The 20,872-nt window shown below is 40.5% G+C and overlaps 1 protein-coding gene across 1 annotated transcript in view; it reads left to right on the forward strand.

Annotated features, from left to right (window-relative positions):
• dnah9 (dynein, axonemal, heavy chain 9) overlaps positions 1–20,872 on the forward strand; it is a 550,870-nt gene that overhangs the window by 426,753 nt on the left and 103,245 nt on the right. Inside the window, exons 61-62 of the mRNA XM_073025877.1 lie at positions 619–767; positions 2,871–2,998. Coding sequence (XP_072881978.1) covers positions 619–767; positions 2,871–2,998 — 277 coding nt within the window. The remainder of the gene's footprint in view (positions 1–618; positions 768–2,870; positions 2,999–20,872) is intronic.

Here is a 20,872-nt window from a genome sequence, read left to right on the forward strand (position 1 = left end):
CTTTCCAGCGGGTAATCTCCACTCGTGATCAATATTGGAATAGAATCCCTTTTTACGGGAATCGTTGTCAAGCATCTGAATGTCATAGCCAGCACAATGTAGGTACTGGGGAGTAACTGTGCCTCGGTGCTGGGGATGTTGGTCTGATGTTAGTTGGATATCCCTTCAGTGAAATTGGAGGATTTTATAGATACACCAGTATTGGCTGTTTACCTGTTAACAGGCATAATCAGGAATATCTCATTGAATGTATGGTGACTGATAGATTGATTCATTAGAAATCCAGAGGAAATACCTGAACTTTCCTTCTGCTAGTAATGTGCATCTGGTACCTGATCTTTATCCATGATGAAGGCACCCTCAGAAAGTAGGAAAGCATCGTTTTACATCAGAATGCACTTCCTCATTGTGTTTCTCCGTGAAGAATTAGTACATTCTCAAATCCGTGCAAGCAGATGAAATGAGCTTTGAATATAGGCCATCTACATTCTGCACACTGATAGATCAATAGCTTCAGTGGTGAACGTTTGGCAGGTGCAAATTCATTTTTTATTGCTGAGAAACATCAAAGTCAGTGCATGTTGTTATACAGTAATAAAAACCTGTCTATCTCCTCAGTGATTTTGTTGAAGAAAAGTTGGGCAGCAAGTATGTCGTGGGGAGGTCACTGGATTTTGCAACATCCTTCGAGGAATCTGGACCGGCCATACCGATGTTTTTTATCCTTTCTCCTGGTGTTGATCCGCTCAAAGATGTAGAAAGACACGGTAATATTTCATGTATCTTCAGTCACAGTGCAGAAGCAGGCCATTTGGCCCAATTTGACAGTGCTGACCAATGCATACCTATGTAGTTTTACCCACACACACCACTTCCTCTGGCCGCTAGTTCCATATGCCAACTACCCTCTGTGTAAAAGAAACGTTGCACCTTGTTTTCTCTTTAAACCTTTTTCCTTTCACCATTCATCTATACGCTCTAGTTTTAGACCCCCCCCCCCCATCGAAAGTAAAGAAAGTGTAGCCATTCACCTTATCCACTCCCCTCATGGTTTTATATACCTAAATAGGCTCACTTCTCAACCTCCTACACTTCAAGCAATGAAAAGCCCAGGTTTCCTTTCTGGTCCTGGTAACATCCTTGTGAATCTTTTCTGCGTCCTTTCCAGTTTATAACATGTTTCTGCTAATTAGGTCACCAAAACTGCACACACGCAATACTCCCAGTGTGGTCTCACCAACATCTTCTACAACTACAACATAGGGAGTTGCAACTGTACAACTACTTGAGCTCAGTGCTCCCACTAATGAAGACAGGCATGCCAAATGTCTCCACCATCCTGTCCACCTGCATTACCAGTTCCTCAAGAGTTAAAACTGAAGTTAAGATGGAACAACTGCTCATAACTGACAATGACAGCTTTAAATAATCATTTAGCAATTGACCAGCGTATGATCAATAATAATTACGATCATCCATTATGTCATGTCTTGTAGTGTTGAAACAGTCCAAGCAGGTGACAGCAGTTGTAAATCTCATTGCTCCATGTGTTCAAATTAATGAGTGAAATGTTGAAATTAAAACTGAAAATGCTGGACACAATCAATGGTGTAGGCAGAATCAGTTGAGGCTTTAAGTCTGGGGCCTTCATCACCAGTAAAAAAAAAGGTTAGGTTTTATTGATGGATTTTATGGAAGGATGGGTAGAACAAAGGACACATCACTGATTGCGTGAGACTAAATGATTTAATGTATCAGTAGAAGTATAAGGATCAGATTGTGTTTCTTTGTATGTGCAGGGAGTTTTAATAGTAAGGGAGTGGTTATGTCCAGCAGCCCAAACAATACAAATAGAAAAAGAAAATTAGAGTGAATATGATAAGCAGTAATGACTAGTTTGGATAAAAAGAAAGAGCGAGTTTTCCAACTTTGAAGAATTTATAACTGAATTTAGAAGACTATGTGTACCCAGATGGAAGGTGTATTGTCCTTCCAGCTTGCTTTGAATCTTGTCTGAACAGTGCAGGGGGCCACCAAATGGTCATGGTGGAAAGGGGATGGTGAATTATGTTGTGGCCAATTGGAAGCTCAGGGTCACCCCATGGCCTGAACAAAGGTGTTCCTCGAAGTGATCACCCGTTTCTATTTGGTTTCTCAAATGTAGAGAAGCCTACGTTGTAAACACAGAGTGCAGTAGACTAGATTGGCAGTGCAAACAAATCACTCCTTCAACTGGATAGAACATTTGTTTCCCTGGATGGTGTGAAAGGACAGGTAGTGCAGTTCCTATGGTTGTGAAACATAGATTTGGGACTCAATTGTGATTCACGTCAAGATTTTGCATGTATTTAGGTTAGCCACAGTTTGTTTTAGAAAATGTTGTCTACACTAATATTCTAATTGAGGAGCTATCACATTGCCTTTTTTGAAGGAAAGGTACACAAAAAAGATAGTATTTAAAGCACAGAACCCAATGATAAAACTACAGCCTGGCAAAGATTAATTCCAATATTTCAATTCATGTACACAAACACTGACTCCTAATGTTGCTGGTTTAACTGAGAACATAAATATTACATTTTTATAAAAATGAGTTTATCAATATATGACTTAGCTAGTGGCAACTTTGAATGGCCTGTCAAAATTGTGTAAAAATTATTAGATAAAAATTTAATACATCTGAAAATTTAATAAAATATATTGCCTTCTTGCTTTCTGTATGCATATTCACATTAAAATGCAGGGAAGCATAATAGACTGTATTCAATATAGTGATAGACACAAAGCTGAGTCATCACTTTTGTGTGATAGGATTAGATCATACTAACAAAGGATGAAGTGTTCTTTCTCATTTTGTTTTTCAACTGCAGGCAAAAAGCTGGGTTTTACATTTGACAACGGAAACTTCCACAATGTCTCACTTGGACAGGGTCAGGAAGTGGTAGCCGAGCAAGCTCTTGACCTGGCGGCCAAAGAGGGCCACTGGGTTATTTTACAGGTACGTTACACATTACCGCTATTTGGATATATTATGCAATACTGATTCTCTGGGATTTATCTAATTAAGTGATTTGGCTTTTTTTTAAAACTCTTTTGATATCTGTTCTATCACATTTAAAAGTAACAGGGTAAATTTAATTTACAACAGATATTCTGTGGATCCACAGTTGCCACTATAAGCAGGGGTATCTATGATCTTCCTTCAGTTTTCTAATTTTCCAACTGATCCACAAGAGATCTGTACAATTTGAGGAGAGTGCAGATTTATTAAATATGTGTTGGAGAAATGTTCAGTAAATGGCAGAAGCTAAGCAAATTCACTGCACAGGAAACACAGAAGAAATATTGATTTAATAATGTATCCATATTACTCTCCACTGATTTATGTTGTGAATGACGTCATCAGGTGCAGTCAAAAACTGCATTGATCTTAATTCCTGTCAGCTTCCTATTGACCAAATTTGGTATAATGTTAATTTTTAACATGTGTTTCAAAAATTAGGTTCATACACCATTGACTCAGTGTGCTACAGCTCATAGGTGGCCTTAGCTATGTTTCACCCGTTTCAACTGAAACGGGCCCCGCCCTCCCAGGGGCCCCCAGCTGACATACAAAAATTTAATGCACGGCTCCCAGATGCCACAATATTCTCCTGGTGGTCAGCCGAACCATCAGTGGGCGCTCGCTGACTGACAGCTGAGAAAATACTGTAAACATTGCTCCTAGCTCAGAAGGCTACTTTTCAATGAGAGGAAAATGAAACGCTCCTATCCTACCGGTGCTGAAAAACGGAAAATATAAGACAACAAAACAAAATGTCTAAGTAGTCTCCCAAAAGTTACATCTTTCTTTGGTCCAGCATCTGTAAAAGGCCCGCCGACTGCAGTTGCTGCTGCACTATCGTCACAGCATGGGGTTGCAGTGCCAAGTGACAGTTTAAGCAGTACAGGAGATGTTGATCATCAGAGCAATGAAAATGAGAAGAACAATTCTACTCAAACAGATGGTGATAATGATGGCCAAACTTTGTTTGATGAACAAGCACCATAGCATGATGACAGTCCTACAGGTGAGGGAGATGCTGCCACCAGCACACCAGACAGAGAGAAAACCCCACTAACATTCACAGAAACCAATCTGGCACATTGGCCAACGCATATAACCAGTGACCAACGGATTGATGTTGTTAAGAGAGGTCCCGTTCAGTTAGAGGACATTAACTTTCCACAGAGCCAATCACGCCATTGTTTTACCAAGGACAGATATCGTAGGAAGATGAAAACTGGAGAAACCATTCGTAGGTCATGGTTAGTGTACTCAGAATCATCTGATTCAATCTTCTGTTTCTGCTGTACCGTATTTGGCAAGCGAAATCACAGTCTCACTTGCGGAGGTTTCAGAGTGTGGGAGCGACTCACTCTCACACTCCAGGATCATGAGAAGTCAAATGCGCACCGTGCCAACATGGATAGCTGGCGCGAGCTGGAAACGCGCTTAAGGACGCACAGCGCCATTGACAGCACGTACCAAGAAATGCAAATGCTGGAAAAAAAAACACTGGAATAATGTCATGAAGAGGTTCATTGCCGTAGTCTGTCCCCTTGCAGAACGAAACCTTGCTTTCCGTGGCCACAATTCCACCCTACATGAACCAAATAATGGAAACTTTCTAGGTCTGGTGGAGCTGCTTGCCGAGTTAGACCCAGTGATGAGCGAACACGTCAGACAAGTAGAGAAAAAGAGATTGCTGACCACTACATAGGGAAAACCATACAAAATCAGTTAATCACACTTATTGGAGACAAGACACTGGAAGCGATAACAGAGAGAGTAAAACAATCACGTTGCTACTCGGTGATAACGGAGTGTACCACTGATGCTGCACACATGGAGCAGCTCTCTGTGACACTGCGCATTGTCGCATGCCAAGTAAATGTTGGAGCTACTGTTAGTGAGCATTTTGTTGGTTTCCTACCAGTGCTTGACACAACAGGTGCAGGCCTAACCGACATTTTCTTAAACGCATATGGAGAAGTTAGGATTAGATATTTCAAAATGCAGGGGGCAGGCATATGATAACGGGAGCAATATGCGGGGGAAAAATAGCGGGGTGCAGAAGAGGGTGCTAGATATTAACAAAGAAACACTGTTTCATGCCATGAAACACTGTTCATGCCATGCACCAGCCACAGCCTAAATCTAGTCATTGTCAATGCTGTAAAATCAACAGTGGAGTCTGTGACCTTCTTTGGAGTGCTGCAACGTCTATACACACTATTCAGCTCATCGACACAGAGATGGGAGCTTTTCAAGGAGAACGTGCCACAGATGACCCTCAAGGCCATATCCAACACACGGTGGGAGTGCCACGTGGGAAGTGTGAAAGTCCTGCGCTACCAGCTTCCCAATGTTGGCAATGCGCTCCTGTCACTGATTGAATATGCCACACAGAAAGGTGACAGTGAAACCACATCTTCAGCCAGAGGCCTAGAACAGGAAATCATGTCATGGAAATTCCTGCTGACTGTTATCATCTGGTACAACATTTTACATGAGGTGAATCATGTCAGCAAGCTGCTCCAGAGCCCACAAGTGGGAATTGAAGTGCTACAGCTCAAGGCGGAATATGTTCTGAAATTTCTCAAGGAATACAGAGAGAATGGCCTTTCATCTGCCCGAGCAGATGCCAGAGACATAGCTGAAGAGGTAGGGATGTCAATGGTCTTTCCTACTGCACGAATCAGAAAACCAAAACGCCAGTTCCAGTCCGAGTCCCAACATGCAGATCCTTCCCTGACAGTGGCACCCGAGGAACGGTACGAGAGAGAAGTTTTCCTTCCATTAGCGGACTCTGCCATCACAGGCATTACTGAGCGCTTCAAGCTGATGGAGTCATTTTACAGTCTGTTTGGCTTCATTTATGGAAAAGAGGAAATGAAAAAAGCCACCCGAAGTCGCACACTGAAAGACAGCTGCGTAAACATGGAGAGGACACTTGGTGATGTGGATGCTGAGGACCTTTTGCGCAAGGTGTCGGCTGCTGTCAGTGCCATGCCTGCAAAAGAAACCACTGGCCTGCAGATTCTGAGCTACATTTACAGCAACAATCTGGTTGAACTGTATCCTAACCTCACCATTGCTCTAAGACACATGCTGACAGCGCCTGTGACTGTAGCGAGTGGGGAGAGAAGTTTTTCGAGGTTGAAGCTCATCAAAACGCGTCTGAGGACAAGCATGCTGCAGGAGTGTCTGTCAGCTCTTGCTCAGATATCAATTGAGCATGAAATAACAAGATTACTGGACAAAGATGAGCTCATTAAAGCATTCTTAGCACTCAAGCGCAGGAGGGTGGTGAAGTTCTAGTGGTAAGTCTTTTAACACATTTTTAGCAGAAATAAAGTTTATAATTAAAATAATAAAATAAACCGTGCATTTCACTCAAAATGTGTATAGGTGATTAGGCGGTGTTTTTCCTCTCTCCCGCTTGCGTCCCTTCTGTCTCTCACTCTCCTCCTGTTCACTCTCCAGGCCTTATGTGAGCTGTCCGTGGTGCTGAAAGAGCTCGCGATGCAGTTTGTTGTAAACTTCCTGTAGTTAACTTTCAGACACTGTTCATTCAATAAATAAAGTGTGAATTTTCATTAAATATGACATTGCTTTTGTTATTAATTTAATTGGAGGGAAATTGTTTAAGCTGTTCTTATGTCAGCTGATACCTAACACATAGTGCCATTCAGTGCAGACTAGTTGCTGATAAGGTCAAGGCTTCTCACTCCAAAGCAAAAAATGTCATTGTTTCAGTTTTTAATTAAGAGAATTATTTGAATTATGTTGAGCTGTCTATCCATTATGCTGAAAGTGCATATAATGCATCAATATTTAAGTCTGAAATGATACCATTATTGATGCAAACCAACTTGAATATTCGCTTTTTTTCTTTCTTTTTTTTGGGAAGCGGGGGTAGGGCCCCACATTAACTCTTGAAACGGGCCCCCAGATGCTTAAGGCTGCCTATGCTACAGCCCACCAAGTAATCTTTGGCTCTGCTTACAGGTCATGAATATCTTCTTAGCTGTATCATCTCTAAGTACATTTTAGAAGCAGATCTCACTCAGAGTTAAATACATCCTGTTATTTTTAGATTGTGCTTATTTTTTGTAAAGTTTCCAGTTTGTAATCCATTTGTTTTATGAAGAAAAATCAACTATTTATGTATACAGTTATATAGAATTATATAGAAATAGTGTGACTACTCAAGTCATTATTTGGGATCAGCCACTTTTTCCCCAGTTTTGTTCCATTTTGTGAATAAGAATGAGATAAGATACTTTGTCTAGAATATAACAAACAAAAGCAAATTGTGTGTGGGTTGCTTTTCAGTATTTGCATTTGATACCTAAGCCTGTAAACTAATTTCAAATATAGTTCTAATTCTCCTTATGAGGCATATAGTTCTCCATCTGCCCAAAGTTCATCTGTAAAGAGAAATAAAAATCATTTAAAAATAACTTATTACTATTAGTATGATAGTGTTTAATAGTGCAATGCTTGACATTAATTCTGTCACTTGTCCTTTCTTTCTGTTGTTGATCTTTGATTAACTTAACTAGACTCATTTAAAATGCTCTGACATTTTTTGTAAGCTCCAGCACGACTATCTTTTACTTCTCAGGATCTGTTAGTTGATCTGTGTGTCTAACAGATAAATAGTGCTTTCTCATTCATTTTCAGAAGTTATTGTGGTTCTTCTTACTGGAATAGATTTGACTCATCACAGCAACACACTCAAAATGCTGGAGGAACTCAGCAGGCCAGGCAGTATCTAAGGAAAAGAGCATAGTTGATGTTTTGGGCCGAGGCCCTTCAGCAGGAAGGGTCCTCCAGCATTGTGTGTGTGTGTTGCTTGGATTGCCAGAAGCTGCAGATTTTCCCTTGTTTGTGATTTGTTGACTCATCCTGGCACTGTTCCTTTATTCTGGTGACAGCTTAGTAACAAGCTCTTTCTCATAAGTAATGCTAGCTGTTAGTGAAACTGGCCTCATACATTTTCTACCAAATTATGTGTCTGTAAATCCTTTTGGAGATGATTTTTCTAATTTCCTAATCGTTTTGTTTCTTAAAAATAATACACAAAACTGCTTCATGGCTGAATATTTTAGCTGTATTGTAGTAGCTGCAGTGCTCCCAAATGGATAAATAAATACATTATCATAAACTTAAACCACATTAATGCAAGCTGTTAGCTAGAGCAGAAGTTAAATTTTGGACTCAAGAGATGAATGATACAAATGGTTCTTGGTAAACCAACAAACACCTTGCTTGGCGCCTTGCTACACATTCAGCAGCGCACGAGGCCTGTGAAGAACATCAGGGAATCAGTTAAGTCTGTACGCAGCAGCCATTGGGAACTGACGTCAGGGTGACAGCTGCTTATGCGGAATGAGATCAATAGGATCTTGATAAATTGGGGAGGACATCAGTAGTTGTTGTGGAGCATAATAGTAGAATATTAATCTGGTCAGACTAGCATATCAGTGAGTAGTGAATGAGAATCAGGTTTATTATAAGACCATAAGAGATAGAAGCAGAATTAAGCCTTTTGGCCTATCGATTCTGCTCAGTCATTCCATCATGGCTGATTTATTATCCCTCTCAACCCCATTCTTCTGCCTTCTCCCCCTTATCTTTGATGCCCTGACCAACCAAGAACCTAGCAACCTTTGCTTTAAATATATTTAATGACTTGGCCTCCACAGCCATCCTTGGCAATGAATTCCACAGTTTCACCATCCTCTGGCTAAAGAAATTCCTCCTCATCTCTGTTCTAAATAGACTTCTCTCTACTCTGAGGCTGTGCTCTCTGGTATTAGTCTTACTTTCTATAGGAAACATTTTCTTAACATCCACTCTGTCTAGGCTTTTTAAATCACTGACTATGTCGTGAAATTTGTTTTCTGGCAGTGGTACAGTGCAAGACATAAAACATTATTTTAAATAAACTAATGGGTGTTTTGGAGTTGGGTATGAGTCTTAGTCCTATGAATTGGTGTCAATCAGTAGCAGATACAAAATGCTGGAGGAACTCAGCAGGCCAGGCAGCATCTATGGGAAAGAGTACAATCAATGTTTCAGACCGAGACCCTTCATCAGGACCTTTCTGAGCTAGACTGGGACCTATTGAAGGAAGTCATTCATATGTATGAAGACTTTTGTAGAAGTAGCCTCTTTGCTTGCAATGCTGCCCTTGGGCTGACGCTGTTATGTTTGAGTTATTCCATGCACTAGAGCATCAGAGCCATGGGAACCCAGAAGGGATATCACTGAGTTCACACAACCTGCAAATTATTCCCTATTTCCTTTCTGTAAGTTTTTCCATTGAACTTCAATCACATAATGCACAAAAAGATAGTGCTATATGAACCAAATTTGTGGTAAACATTACTTTTAAGTAGTTATTTTTAGGGTGCCGTTCTGGGATGGCATTTGAATCTATTTCTAATACCACTCCAGAAATGCTTGTAAACTGTAAAGCTGAAAATTTGATAAATATTGAGAATAAAATGGAACAATATAGCATAGCAAAGAAAAAATTCCTTCCATAGAAGCATGGTGGATAGTATCTTGAATGTTTGCATTACAGTCATTTGGTGGAAACACCAATGCCCAGGAAGGAAAAATGTTAACAAAAGTGGTGGATTGTCAGTCCATTACAGGCTAAGCCCACCCCATCACTGAGTACATTTACATAGAACACTGCTACAAGAGAGTAGCTTCCATCATTGAAGACCTACACCAAGCAGGCTATGCCCTTTTCTCACTGCTACCATCGGGCACGAGGTACAGAAGCTTTCGTTCCAACATCACTAGATTCAGAAATAGTTATTACCCCAGCACCATCAGGATCCTGAACCAGCTTTAATATCTTCATTCTTCATTAAGAACTGATTCTATGGTTTACAGGCTCACTTTCAAAGGTTAAAAAGGTTCAAAGGTCCAATTTAATGAGAAATGTATAGACTATACATCGTGAAATGCTTTTTCTTCGCAAACATCCACGAAAACAGAGAAATGCCCCAAAGAATGAATGACAGTTAAACGTAAGAACCCCAAAGTCGCCCCCTCCTGCGTGTAAGTGGCAGCGAGCAACAACCCCCCTTCCCCCACCGGCAAAAAAAAAGCAAGCATAGGCACTATCACCAAGCACTCAAGCATGAGCAAAGCAATAGCAACAATTGCAGAGTCTCTCTCTCCCTAAAAAGGGCTCTTTTCAACTCGTGTTCTCAGTATTACTTTTGTTTGCAGTTTGCCTTCTTTGCATGTAGTTGTTTGGCAACTTAATCTATGTATGTATAGTTTTATATAAAATTTTATTGTACGTTTTCTTGTAAATGCTTGCAAAAAAATAAATCTCGAGGCAAATGGTAACATATGTAGTTTGATAATAAATTTAGTTTGAACTTTGAAATGAAGGAGTTTCTATGTTCATTATCAGAAATCTCACTTCAGTTATTTCACAATCAACTCAATTTATTATGTGAATGACTTCCACATATCATTGCTTCAGTTGCTGCTGTAAATTAAACAACAACAAGCTTCCAATTGGATAACACTGTAGGTGTTAATCAAGTTTTTGCTGCAGAATTGGAACAATTCATCATCTCTTTCAGTGCTGCCAAATTCATTTTGTTATATTACCTTGTAAAGTGGGTAGTTTGCAGCCATTGTCAAACTCTCATTGCAATTATCAGTAGTAATAGTTTGTTGTTCTTTGAAACAGTGAAGGTCATTGTGGGTTAGGTTTTTTTTACTTTATGCTGCTTTGAAGGAAGATTTTGTATTTAGATTGCTGTTTGAAACTATAATGGATACTTCCTTTGTCGTCTTCTTGGCTGTTATGCTTCCAGTATTGTTCAAAATGGGTGCTTAGTTTAGAAAATGTTTGATAATTTGTGGTGTGATTTTCTGCTCATCCAGGCATTTAATTCAGTTCAGTGAAGTGCCTTTTCTTGAAAGAATGAATCCGACGGATATAAATGGAAAAGTGCAGTTCTATGAATAGATAAACAGCTTGGAAATTGTTGTGAGAAATTGGCCCAGAAACAGTCATCCACTGTGTGTGGTGAAGAATGAGATTACGATGGGTTCAGTAATATGCTGTGACAGTGAAGCATCATTAGGCATTGCCAACCTCCATGGAATTAGGTGTTTAACAGATTAAAATACAAATTTAATTGTCATATGCTGATATGTACTGATTCTTAATACAAATAACAACAATCTGCATTTATATGGAACTTTTAGCATGATCTGATGCAGGTCAGAGATTTTTGAGGAATAATGGACCCTGAGCCAAACAAGGAAGTGCACTCAAGCCTTAGATACAATCAGTGTTCAGGAAGTTCTCAAAGGATGAAAGAAAGATATAGAGGGGCAAGAAATCAGGGAATGAATTTCTAAGTGTGCAGCATTTTTTAGCTGAAAGTACTATTATCAGGACTTTATTGGTAAAATCTAGGTTGCTGAAACCTCAGCTGGAAGTTACAGAGATAACGAGATGTGTGAACATGGATTTAAATGGAATTTTTTTTAGCAGGCACTGAGCTACCGAGAATCAATGGAAGTTAGTGAGGTCTAGAATAAATGTGGGAGTGGACCTTGTTGAAAAATATTGTACAGTTTATGTCAGGTGAAGGATGAGAACTTAGGTTGATGTGCATTGGAGTAAACGAATCTGAACATGACAGATGGGGTGTTGAAGTTTTTAGCGCACATGGCCGAGGTCACCATTGAGTGGGTTTCAGAAAGAGAAGAAATATGTCTCCAGATATTGAAGCCTAAGCCAGATAGAAAGATAAACATGTGAGCAATCATTATTCAACATTGCAATTTGCAAATTCAGAAATAGAAGGTAGAACATAGAACATAGAAAACCTACAGCACAATACAGGCCATTTGGCCCACAATACTGTGCTGAACATGTACTTAATTTAGAAATTACCTAGATTTACCCATAGCCCTCTATTTTCCTAAGCTCCATATACCTATCCAGGAGCTTCTTAAAAGACCCTATTGAATCTGCATCCACCACTGTTGCCAGCAGCCCATTTCACACACTCACCACTTTCTGCGTAAAAAAAACTTACCCCTGACATCTCTCCTGTACCTGCTTCCAAGCACCTTAAAACTGTGTCCACTCACGTTAGCCAATTCAGTCCTGGGGAAAAATCTCTGACTATCCACACGATCAATGCTTCTCATCATCTTATATACCTCTATCAGGTCACCTCTCATTCTCCGTCGCTCCAAGGAGAAAAGGCCAAGTTTACTCAACCTATTCTCATAAGACATGCTCCCCAATCCAGGCAACATTCTTGTAAAGCTCCTCTGCACCCTTTCTATAATTTCCACATCTTTCCTGTAGTGAGGCAACCAGAACTGAGCACAGTACTCCAAGTGGGGTCTGACCAGGGTCCTATATAGCTGCAACATTACCTCTCGGTTCCTACATTCAATTCCGTGATTGATGAAGGCCAATACACCGCATGCCTTCTTAACTACACAGTCAACCTGCGCAGCAGCTTTGTGTGTCCTATGGACTTGGACCCCAAGATCCTACTGATTCTCCACACTGCCAAGAGTCTTACCATTAATGCTATTTTCTGCCATAATATTTGACCTACCAAAATGAAACACCTCACACTTAACTGGGTTGAACGCCGTCTGCTACTTCTCAGCCCAGTTTTGCATCCTATGGATGTTCCGCTGTAACCTCTGTTTGCCCTCCACACTATCCACAACACCCCCAACTTTTGAGTAATCAGCAAATTTACTAACCCATCCCTCCACTTCCTCAAGCAGGTCATTTATAAAAATCATGAAGAAAAGGGGTCCCAGAACAGATCCCTGAGGCACAACACTGGTCACCAACCTCCATGCAGAATATGACCCATCTACAGCCACTCTTTGCCTTCTGTGGGCAAGCCAATTTTGGATCCACAAAGCAAGGTCCCCTTGGATCCCATTCCTCCTTACTTTCTCAATAAGCCTTGCATAGGGTACATTATCAAATGCCTTTCTGAAATCCATATACACTACATCTACTGCTCTACCTTCATCAACGTGTTTAGTCACATCATCAAAAAATTCCATCAGGCTCGTAAGGCACAACCTGCCCTTGACAAACCCATGCTGACGATTCCTAATCATGTTATGCCTCTCCAAATTTTCATAAATCCTGCCTCTCAGAATCTTTTCCATCAACTTCCCAACCACTGAAGTAAGACTCACTTGTCTATAATTTCCTACTCCCTTTCTTGAACAAGGGAACAACATCTGTAACCCTCTAATCCTCTGAAACTTCTGTCCCCATTGATGGTTTAAAGATCATTGCCAAGGGTCAGCAATTTCCTCTCTTGCCTCCCACAGTATCCTGGGGTATATCTCATCCGGTCCCGGTGACTTATCCAATTTGATGCTTTCTAAAAGCTCCAGTACATCTTCCCTTTTAATGTCTATATGCGCAAGCTTTTCATTCTGCTGTAAGTCGTCCCTACAATCGCCAATGTCCTTTTCCGTAGTGAATACTGAAGCAAAGTATTCATTAAGTACCGCCGCTACCTCCTCAGGTTTCATACACACTTCTCCATTGTCACACTTGATTGGTCCTATTCTCTCACGTCTTATCCTCTTGCTCTTCACATACTTGTAGAATGCCTTGGGGTTTTCCTTAATCCTGCTCGCCAAGGCCTTCTCGTGACCCCTTCTGGCTCTCCTAATTTCCTTCTTTTTAAAAGATAAATAAATTTTTAATTGAACTTTCAAATAGGTTACAGAAAGAAAAAAAATTATCAACCCTTCCCCCCTCCCCTTAACCCCTCCCCCCAACATATCCCTATAGAAAAAAAAGAGAAGAAAAAAGAAAGAAAGAATGCCTGGATATCGGAAGATCCTCACATGCTCCATGGAGTTCATAATAGCTTTAATATGTATATTTATTTCTTTCCCCAGATAACCAATAATTTTATCTTCGGAGCACCTATATATTTAATCCTATCTTTTGTAAATAAGGGTGCCAAATTTTCAGAAATATTTCATATTTATCTTTTAAATTATAAGTAATTTTTTCAAGTGGAATGCAGCTAAAAAATTCATTCTTCCAACGATCTATACTTAAGTATGAATCCGATTTCCAAGTAACTGCAATAGCCTTTTTGGCTATTGCCAATGCAATTTTTATGAATTCCTTCTGATATTTATTCAATTTGGATTTCGATTTTATCCCTTCAATATCGCCTAGTAAAAATAATGTTGGATTATGTGGAAGTTGTATTCCAATAATTTGTTCCAGTAAAACTCTTAAATTTGTCCAAAAAGGTTGAATTTTAAAACAAGACCAAGTAGAGTGTAAAATAAGTACCAATTTCTTGATTACATCGAAAATATTGATCAGAATCCTAAGGAAATCCTAATTTCCTTCTTAATCTCCTTCCTGCTAGCCTTATAATTTTCTAGATCTCTAACATTAACTAGTTTTTTGAACCTTTTGTATGCTTTTCTTGATTAGATTTACAACAGCTTTTGTACACCACGGTTCCTGTACCCTACCATCCTTACCCTGTCTCAGTGGAATGTACCGATGCAGAACACCATGTAAAAACCCCCTGAACATTTGCCACATTTTTGTCATACATTTCCCTGAGAACATTTGCTCCCAATTTATACTTCCAAGTTCCTGCCTGATAACTTCATATTGCCCCTCATTCCAATTAAACACTTTCCTAACTTGTCTGTTCCTATCCCTCTCCAACACTATGGTAAAGGAGATAGAATTATAATCACAATCTCCAAAATGCTCTCCCACTGAGAGATCTGACACCTGACTAGGTTCATTACCCAATTCCAGATCAAGTACAGCCTCTCCACTTGTAGGCTTATCTACATAAAATGACAGGAAACCTGCCTGAACATACCTAACAAGCTCCACCCTATTTAAACCCCTTGCTCTTGGGAGATGCCAATCAATACTGGGGAAATTAAAATCTCCCATCATGACAACCCTGTTATTACAGCACCGTTAAGAATCTGTCTCCCTATCTGCTCCTCAATGTCCCTGTTATTATCGGGTGGTCTATAAAAAACACCCAGTAGAGTTATTAACCCCTTCCTGTTTCTAACTTTCACCCACAGTAGACAATCCCTCCATGACTCCCTTCTTTTCTGCTGCCATGACGCTATCTCTGATCAGCAGTGTCGCAGCCCCCACCCCTTTTGCCTCCCTCCCGGTCCTTTCTGAAACATCTAAAGCCTGGCACTCTAAGTAGCCATTCCTGGCCCTAAGCCATCCAACTCTCTGTTATGGCCTCATCATCATAACTCCAAGTACTGATCCACGATCTATGTTCATCCGCTTTGTTCATGATGCTTTCTTGCATTAAAATAGACACGTTTCAAACCATCAGTCTGAGTGTATCCCTCCTCTATCACCTGCCTATCCTCCCTCTCACATTACCTACAAGCTTTCTCTATTTGGGAGCCAACTGCCTCTTCCTCCATCTCTTCAGTTCGGTTCCCACCTCCCAGCAATTCTAATTTAAACTCTCCCCAGTAGCCTTAGCAAACCTCCTCACCAGGATATTGGTCCCCCTCGGATTCAAGTGCAACCCATCCTTTTTGTACAGGTCATGCCTGCCCCAAAAAATGTCCCGATAATCCAGAGATCTGAATCCCTGCCTCCTGCTCCAATCCCTCAGCCACGCATTTATCCTCCACCTCACTCTATTCCTATTCTCACTGTTGCGTGGCACAGGCGGTAATCTCGAAATTACTACCTTTGAGGTCCTGCTTCTCAGCTTCTTTCCTAACTCCCTGTGGTCTGTTTTCAGCCCTCCTCCCTTTTCCTACCTATGTCGTAGGTACCAATATGTACCACGACCTCTGGCTGTTCACCTTTCTATTTCACGATGTCGTTGGCGCGATCAGAAGCATCCCGGACCCTGGCACCTGGGAGACAAACTACCATCCATGTTTCTTTCCTGCGTCCACAGAATCATCTGTCTGACCCCTTAACTTATAGAGTCCCCCAGCACTGCTGCCAACCTCTTCCTTTCCCTACCTTTCTGAGCCACAGGGCTGGATTCTGTGCCAGAGGCACGGCCACTGTCACTTCCTCCAGGGAGGTCAGCTCCCCCAACAGTACTCAAACAGCAGTACTTATTGTTCAGGGGGACAGCCACAGGGCTACGCTCTAGTATCTGACTCTTACCCTTTCCTCTCCTGACTATTATCCACAACTGTTTTCCGAGGCCCTGGTGTGACTTCTTGCCTATAGCTCCTCTCTATCACCTCCTCACTTTTGCTGACCATTATTTCAGTATATCAGAGTATAATTCATATCTGACTGTTGGAGTGCTTATTGTTGAGTCATTGGTATTTATGCTATTTTTCAAAGTTCATGTTCTGCTGCAAATGAACATATTTTTTCAGTTACTCTTGGTAAATTTTTTACTATATCATCTTGGCCTGGATGGCCGCAAAATATTTTCCAGTCTTTTGTTTTTAAAAAAAGTGGTTTATTTCTAATTTAACAAGGAAGAAGATACTATTTGCATCTCAGCAATGGAAATTATAGTTACAGTCTTGAATGGGATAAATAGAAAGTCCCAGAGAAGTTAGATGCATTTAAACTGGATAAGTTATCCAATCACAACAGGTTAAACTGAGAGAAGTAAGCAAAGAAATTGCAGAAGCTTTGGTCATAATCCTCTAAGTTTCGTGAATTCAAGTAGTGCCTCAGGACTGGAACGTGACAAATGTTACATTCTTGTTTTTTTAAAACAAGTGTAGGACTGAACCCAGTCACACCAGACTAGCAGTGTAAGTTATTGTAGTATTTAAACTGTGATCAGAAACAGAATTGGACAGATGTAGATTAATTTGCAGCAGGCAGCATTTATTTGTTAAACAAGTTGTGCCTAACTAAATTAATATAGATTTTTGATGAAGTAATCGAGTGGACAAGTGAAAGAAATGAAGTTGATATGGTGAATAAGAACTTCCAGAAATCATTTGAAACTCATGGAATAAGACAGATAGAACATTTGACTAAGTTACAGTTGGTAACTGTGAGGGGATCTGATGAAAGTCATTATAACCATAAGAGATATTTACAGAGTCGATGGAAAAGAAGTGTTTCCATTGCTAAGGGGGTCAAGTCCAAGAACATATAGAATGATGTGCATAGCGTAAGAACCAATCCAATATTAAGAAAACTTTTTTTCCACAATAATGATAAGAGCCTGGACTGCATTGCCAGGTGCAGTAAAAGAGAAGAATTCAGTTGGATATTTTACAATTTTAATAAGTATTTTAAAAGAAAGAATTTGCAGGGTTTCAGGATAGTGCTGGAGTAATTGTTGGATTTCCCTTTAAGTTGAGCCAGCATGGTTGTGATAAATTAAATGGCTTCTTTTTCTTCTGTAACCATTTTCAGTGACTTGATGGTTTCTGATCATTTTATTCAGAAACTTTTGAAATTCTTGACTGCTATTACAGGCATCACAGAAAATATTCAAGTTTTCTTCTTTGCTCTCGCATGCTTAATGATGGACATTGTTTTTTTTATGTAAATGAAAAGATGATTAAATTTCAGTCTGCTGAGATCACTTGTTATATATACCATTTAGTTCATGTTATTATTTCCAGTAAATGTTTGCCATTAATATTAAAATTTGGTCACCTCCTATGATCTTTACCGTAAGTGGCTCTTTTGGAAACAATCTGCATTGTAACATGATACATTGGAACTGCAATCCTAGTCTAAGCTCCCTAAAGGGAAAATATAATTTCCAGTGAAACATTGAAATCCAAGCAATTTATCACTGAGCCAGTTCAGCAGAAGAAGTAATCTCTCCTTCTCTCTAGTTGGTTTTCAGATGTTGCCTTAACAACAGAACACTTGGATCTTGTGCTACCATATATTTACTCTGTATTTGTTCCATACAGTTTTTTTTTCACTGTCTTGTAAAGTTTATGTATAATTAATGTTTTTTTTTTGCTTGAACTCTGTGGCTGTGATGCTGCTGCAATCAAGTTTTTCATTCTCCCTGTACCTTACCATACTTATGCATGCCAATAAATTTAACTTGACTTGATAATAATTTGCACAGCTAGAGGTAAGTCGTCATAGGGCTCTGGATCTATACAAACATCTTATTGTTCTTTATTGACTTGCATCCTTTTGGTTTAAACGACTTAGATTTCAGGTAATTTAGTTGTCTCTTTTGAAGAGTTCAGCCACCATGAAGTTGTTACTGTATTACTGACAGAGGCATTATCAAAACAGGATGGCCTCATCACCAAGGCTTACTCATCTCCTGACACTGACAGACACAACAACACCTTAACTTTCGCAGAAGGCTAAAGAAATTCAACCAGTCTCCAGTGTCTCAAAGGTTCAAAGTAAAGTTTCTTATCAAAGTATGCATTCAGTATGCGATCCTGAGATTTATCTTCCCCACAGACAGCCATGAGAAAAAGAAAACCATGGCAACATGGTTTTCAAAGAAAAACATCAACCCCCCACGCACAAAAAACACAAATTGCGAAAATGGCAACAAAAAAAGTTTAAAAAAAATATAAAACAGAAAATCAAAAGAATCCAGACATATTCAATTCAACTCAATGTTCATTATCTGCAAGCTACCCCAACTCAAAGTCACCCAAAATAGCAATAAAAAAAGGAGGGATCAGAAACCAGAAACACATCATAACATGAACTACAGAATTCAGATTCAGTTTATTGTCATTTAGAAACCACAAATGCAATGCAGTTAAAAAATGAGACAACATTCCTCCAGAATGATATCACAAAAGCATATGACACAACAGACTACACCAGAAAATCCACATAACGTTTGGCAATCCCCAATCCAGAGTCCGGAGAGGCTGCTGCATATTAATATCGCGCTACCGTCTTAGCGCATTTCCCGGAAAGGAGCTCCAAATCCACCAGACAAAACAAGACCAAAAACTAAAGCTACAAGACCTGCACAAAACCACATAGTTACAACAGTGCGAACAATAGCATAATTGATAAAAATCAGACCATGGGCACGGTAAAAATAATCCAAAGATGTTAAAGGACTATAAGTTCAAAAGAAATCACCACACAGTTTCCACAAGTCCCCAGGATTCCGACAGACTCGCCATCCCACGCCGGTGGCAGAAGGGAATACCCCCGCTATGGACTTCCATGGCGTTGCCCGACTCAGCCTCGTAGACGCAGCACTCACCGAAAGCGACCTGACCGCAACGGACTCCGAATCCGTCGAACCTCCGAGCCGATGACCATCCCCTCCGGCACAGCTTCTCTGAGCACCATCCTCTACCAAGTGTATTAAGACGGCCCCGCCAATGGCCATCGGCAACGCGACCCCGAGGACTTGGGGGCCTGTTCTTCCCAGCAGAGTTCTGGACCTCACAGCAGCAGCAGCAACAGCAACGAAGAAGGTCTTCCTGGAGATTTGCTGATGTTCCTCCGTGCTCCCATGTCCGTTTTCAATCGATTATGATTGCGCACGGCACCCCACTTCACAAATACAAGTACAATTAAACCTTGTCCAGTACCCAGGACTCCAGTACCATCCTCCAACAGCATCATGGCAGAGAGGAACTATTCGAATGCAGGGACGTCTCTCTAGGAGCAGTGAGCTGGAGAGACAAAGAGAGACCATCACACACAGACACCTTCCTCCAGCAGCAGCAAGCGAGAGGTTGCTAGATGGTGCTGAACGCCCGCTCACCTTGCGCACTCACCTTGATGTTTTCAATCTTCCTCATCATTTTAATCAGCGAGATTGGAGTCAATCTTGGGCTCAAAACAGCCTTCAGGCTTCTTGGCCTCAAGCTGCACAGCTCACAGAAATCCCTCGGAAACATCAAAGCGCCAGATCACTCACTCAGTCCAAAAACACACTGGAGAACATAGGCTCCAACAGTAGCAGAACCACATTTGAAAAAAAAAAGAAGACATGAAAGAAGTAGTTTCGGAAGACGTCTGGAGGATGTCACCCTTGATGACGTTGCTTGCTGGAGCTACTTCTGCTCTTCAATTTTTATACTTGCATGATAGAGAGCATCTTATCTAGATGCATCATAAGTTGCAATGAAAACCGTTCTGTCCAAGAGCACAAGTTGGGAATGCAGTGCAGTCCATCGTGCTAACTAAACTCACCTCCATTGACTCGGTCTACATCCTGCTGCTGTGGTAAAGCAGATAAAATGATGAAAGACCCCTCCCAGCCTGGTGATTCGCCCTTCTCCCCTCTCCTGAAGGACGGAAGATATATAAGCCAGAGAGCACGTACCACCAGACTCAAGCTCAGCTTTTTTCCAAACACTGTTATCAGACTCCTGAATAGATCTCTAAAAGATGAACTCTCGGATGATTGATCTCTTAATCTACCTTGTTGTGGCCCTTGTACTTCACTTTTACTGGACATTTTCTGTAACTGTAACATCATGTTCTGATTTCTGTCTATTTTACCACCTCAATGTAGGGCATGATTCTTCTGGATGGCAAGCCGAACAAAAGCTTTACACTGTATCTTGGTACACATGACAATAATAAACCAATCTTCAATATTCAGCATTGTTCACATACAACATGAATTCAAGTTTCAGATAGAAGCCATCTCTGATAGACTTCAGAAAGAACTATTTTAATGTCTTCTGTGTTACCCAAGGCACTATTTAAGTTGGCACCAGACTTGACCATATCACAGAGAAACCACTTCTACTCTGAAGAGCAGGGTTTGCCAACCTGGTGTCCATGGATTCCTCGGCCAATGGTAGGGATCCATGGCATAAAAAAAG

The sequence above is a fragment of the Hemitrygon akajei genome, chromosome 22 (genome assembly GCF_048418815.1).
Source record: "Hemitrygon akajei chromosome 22, sHemAka1.3, whole genome shotgun sequence".
Lineage (NCBI taxonomy): Eukaryota > Metazoa > Chordata > Chondrichthyes > Myliobatiformes > Dasyatidae > Hemitrygon > Hemitrygon akajei.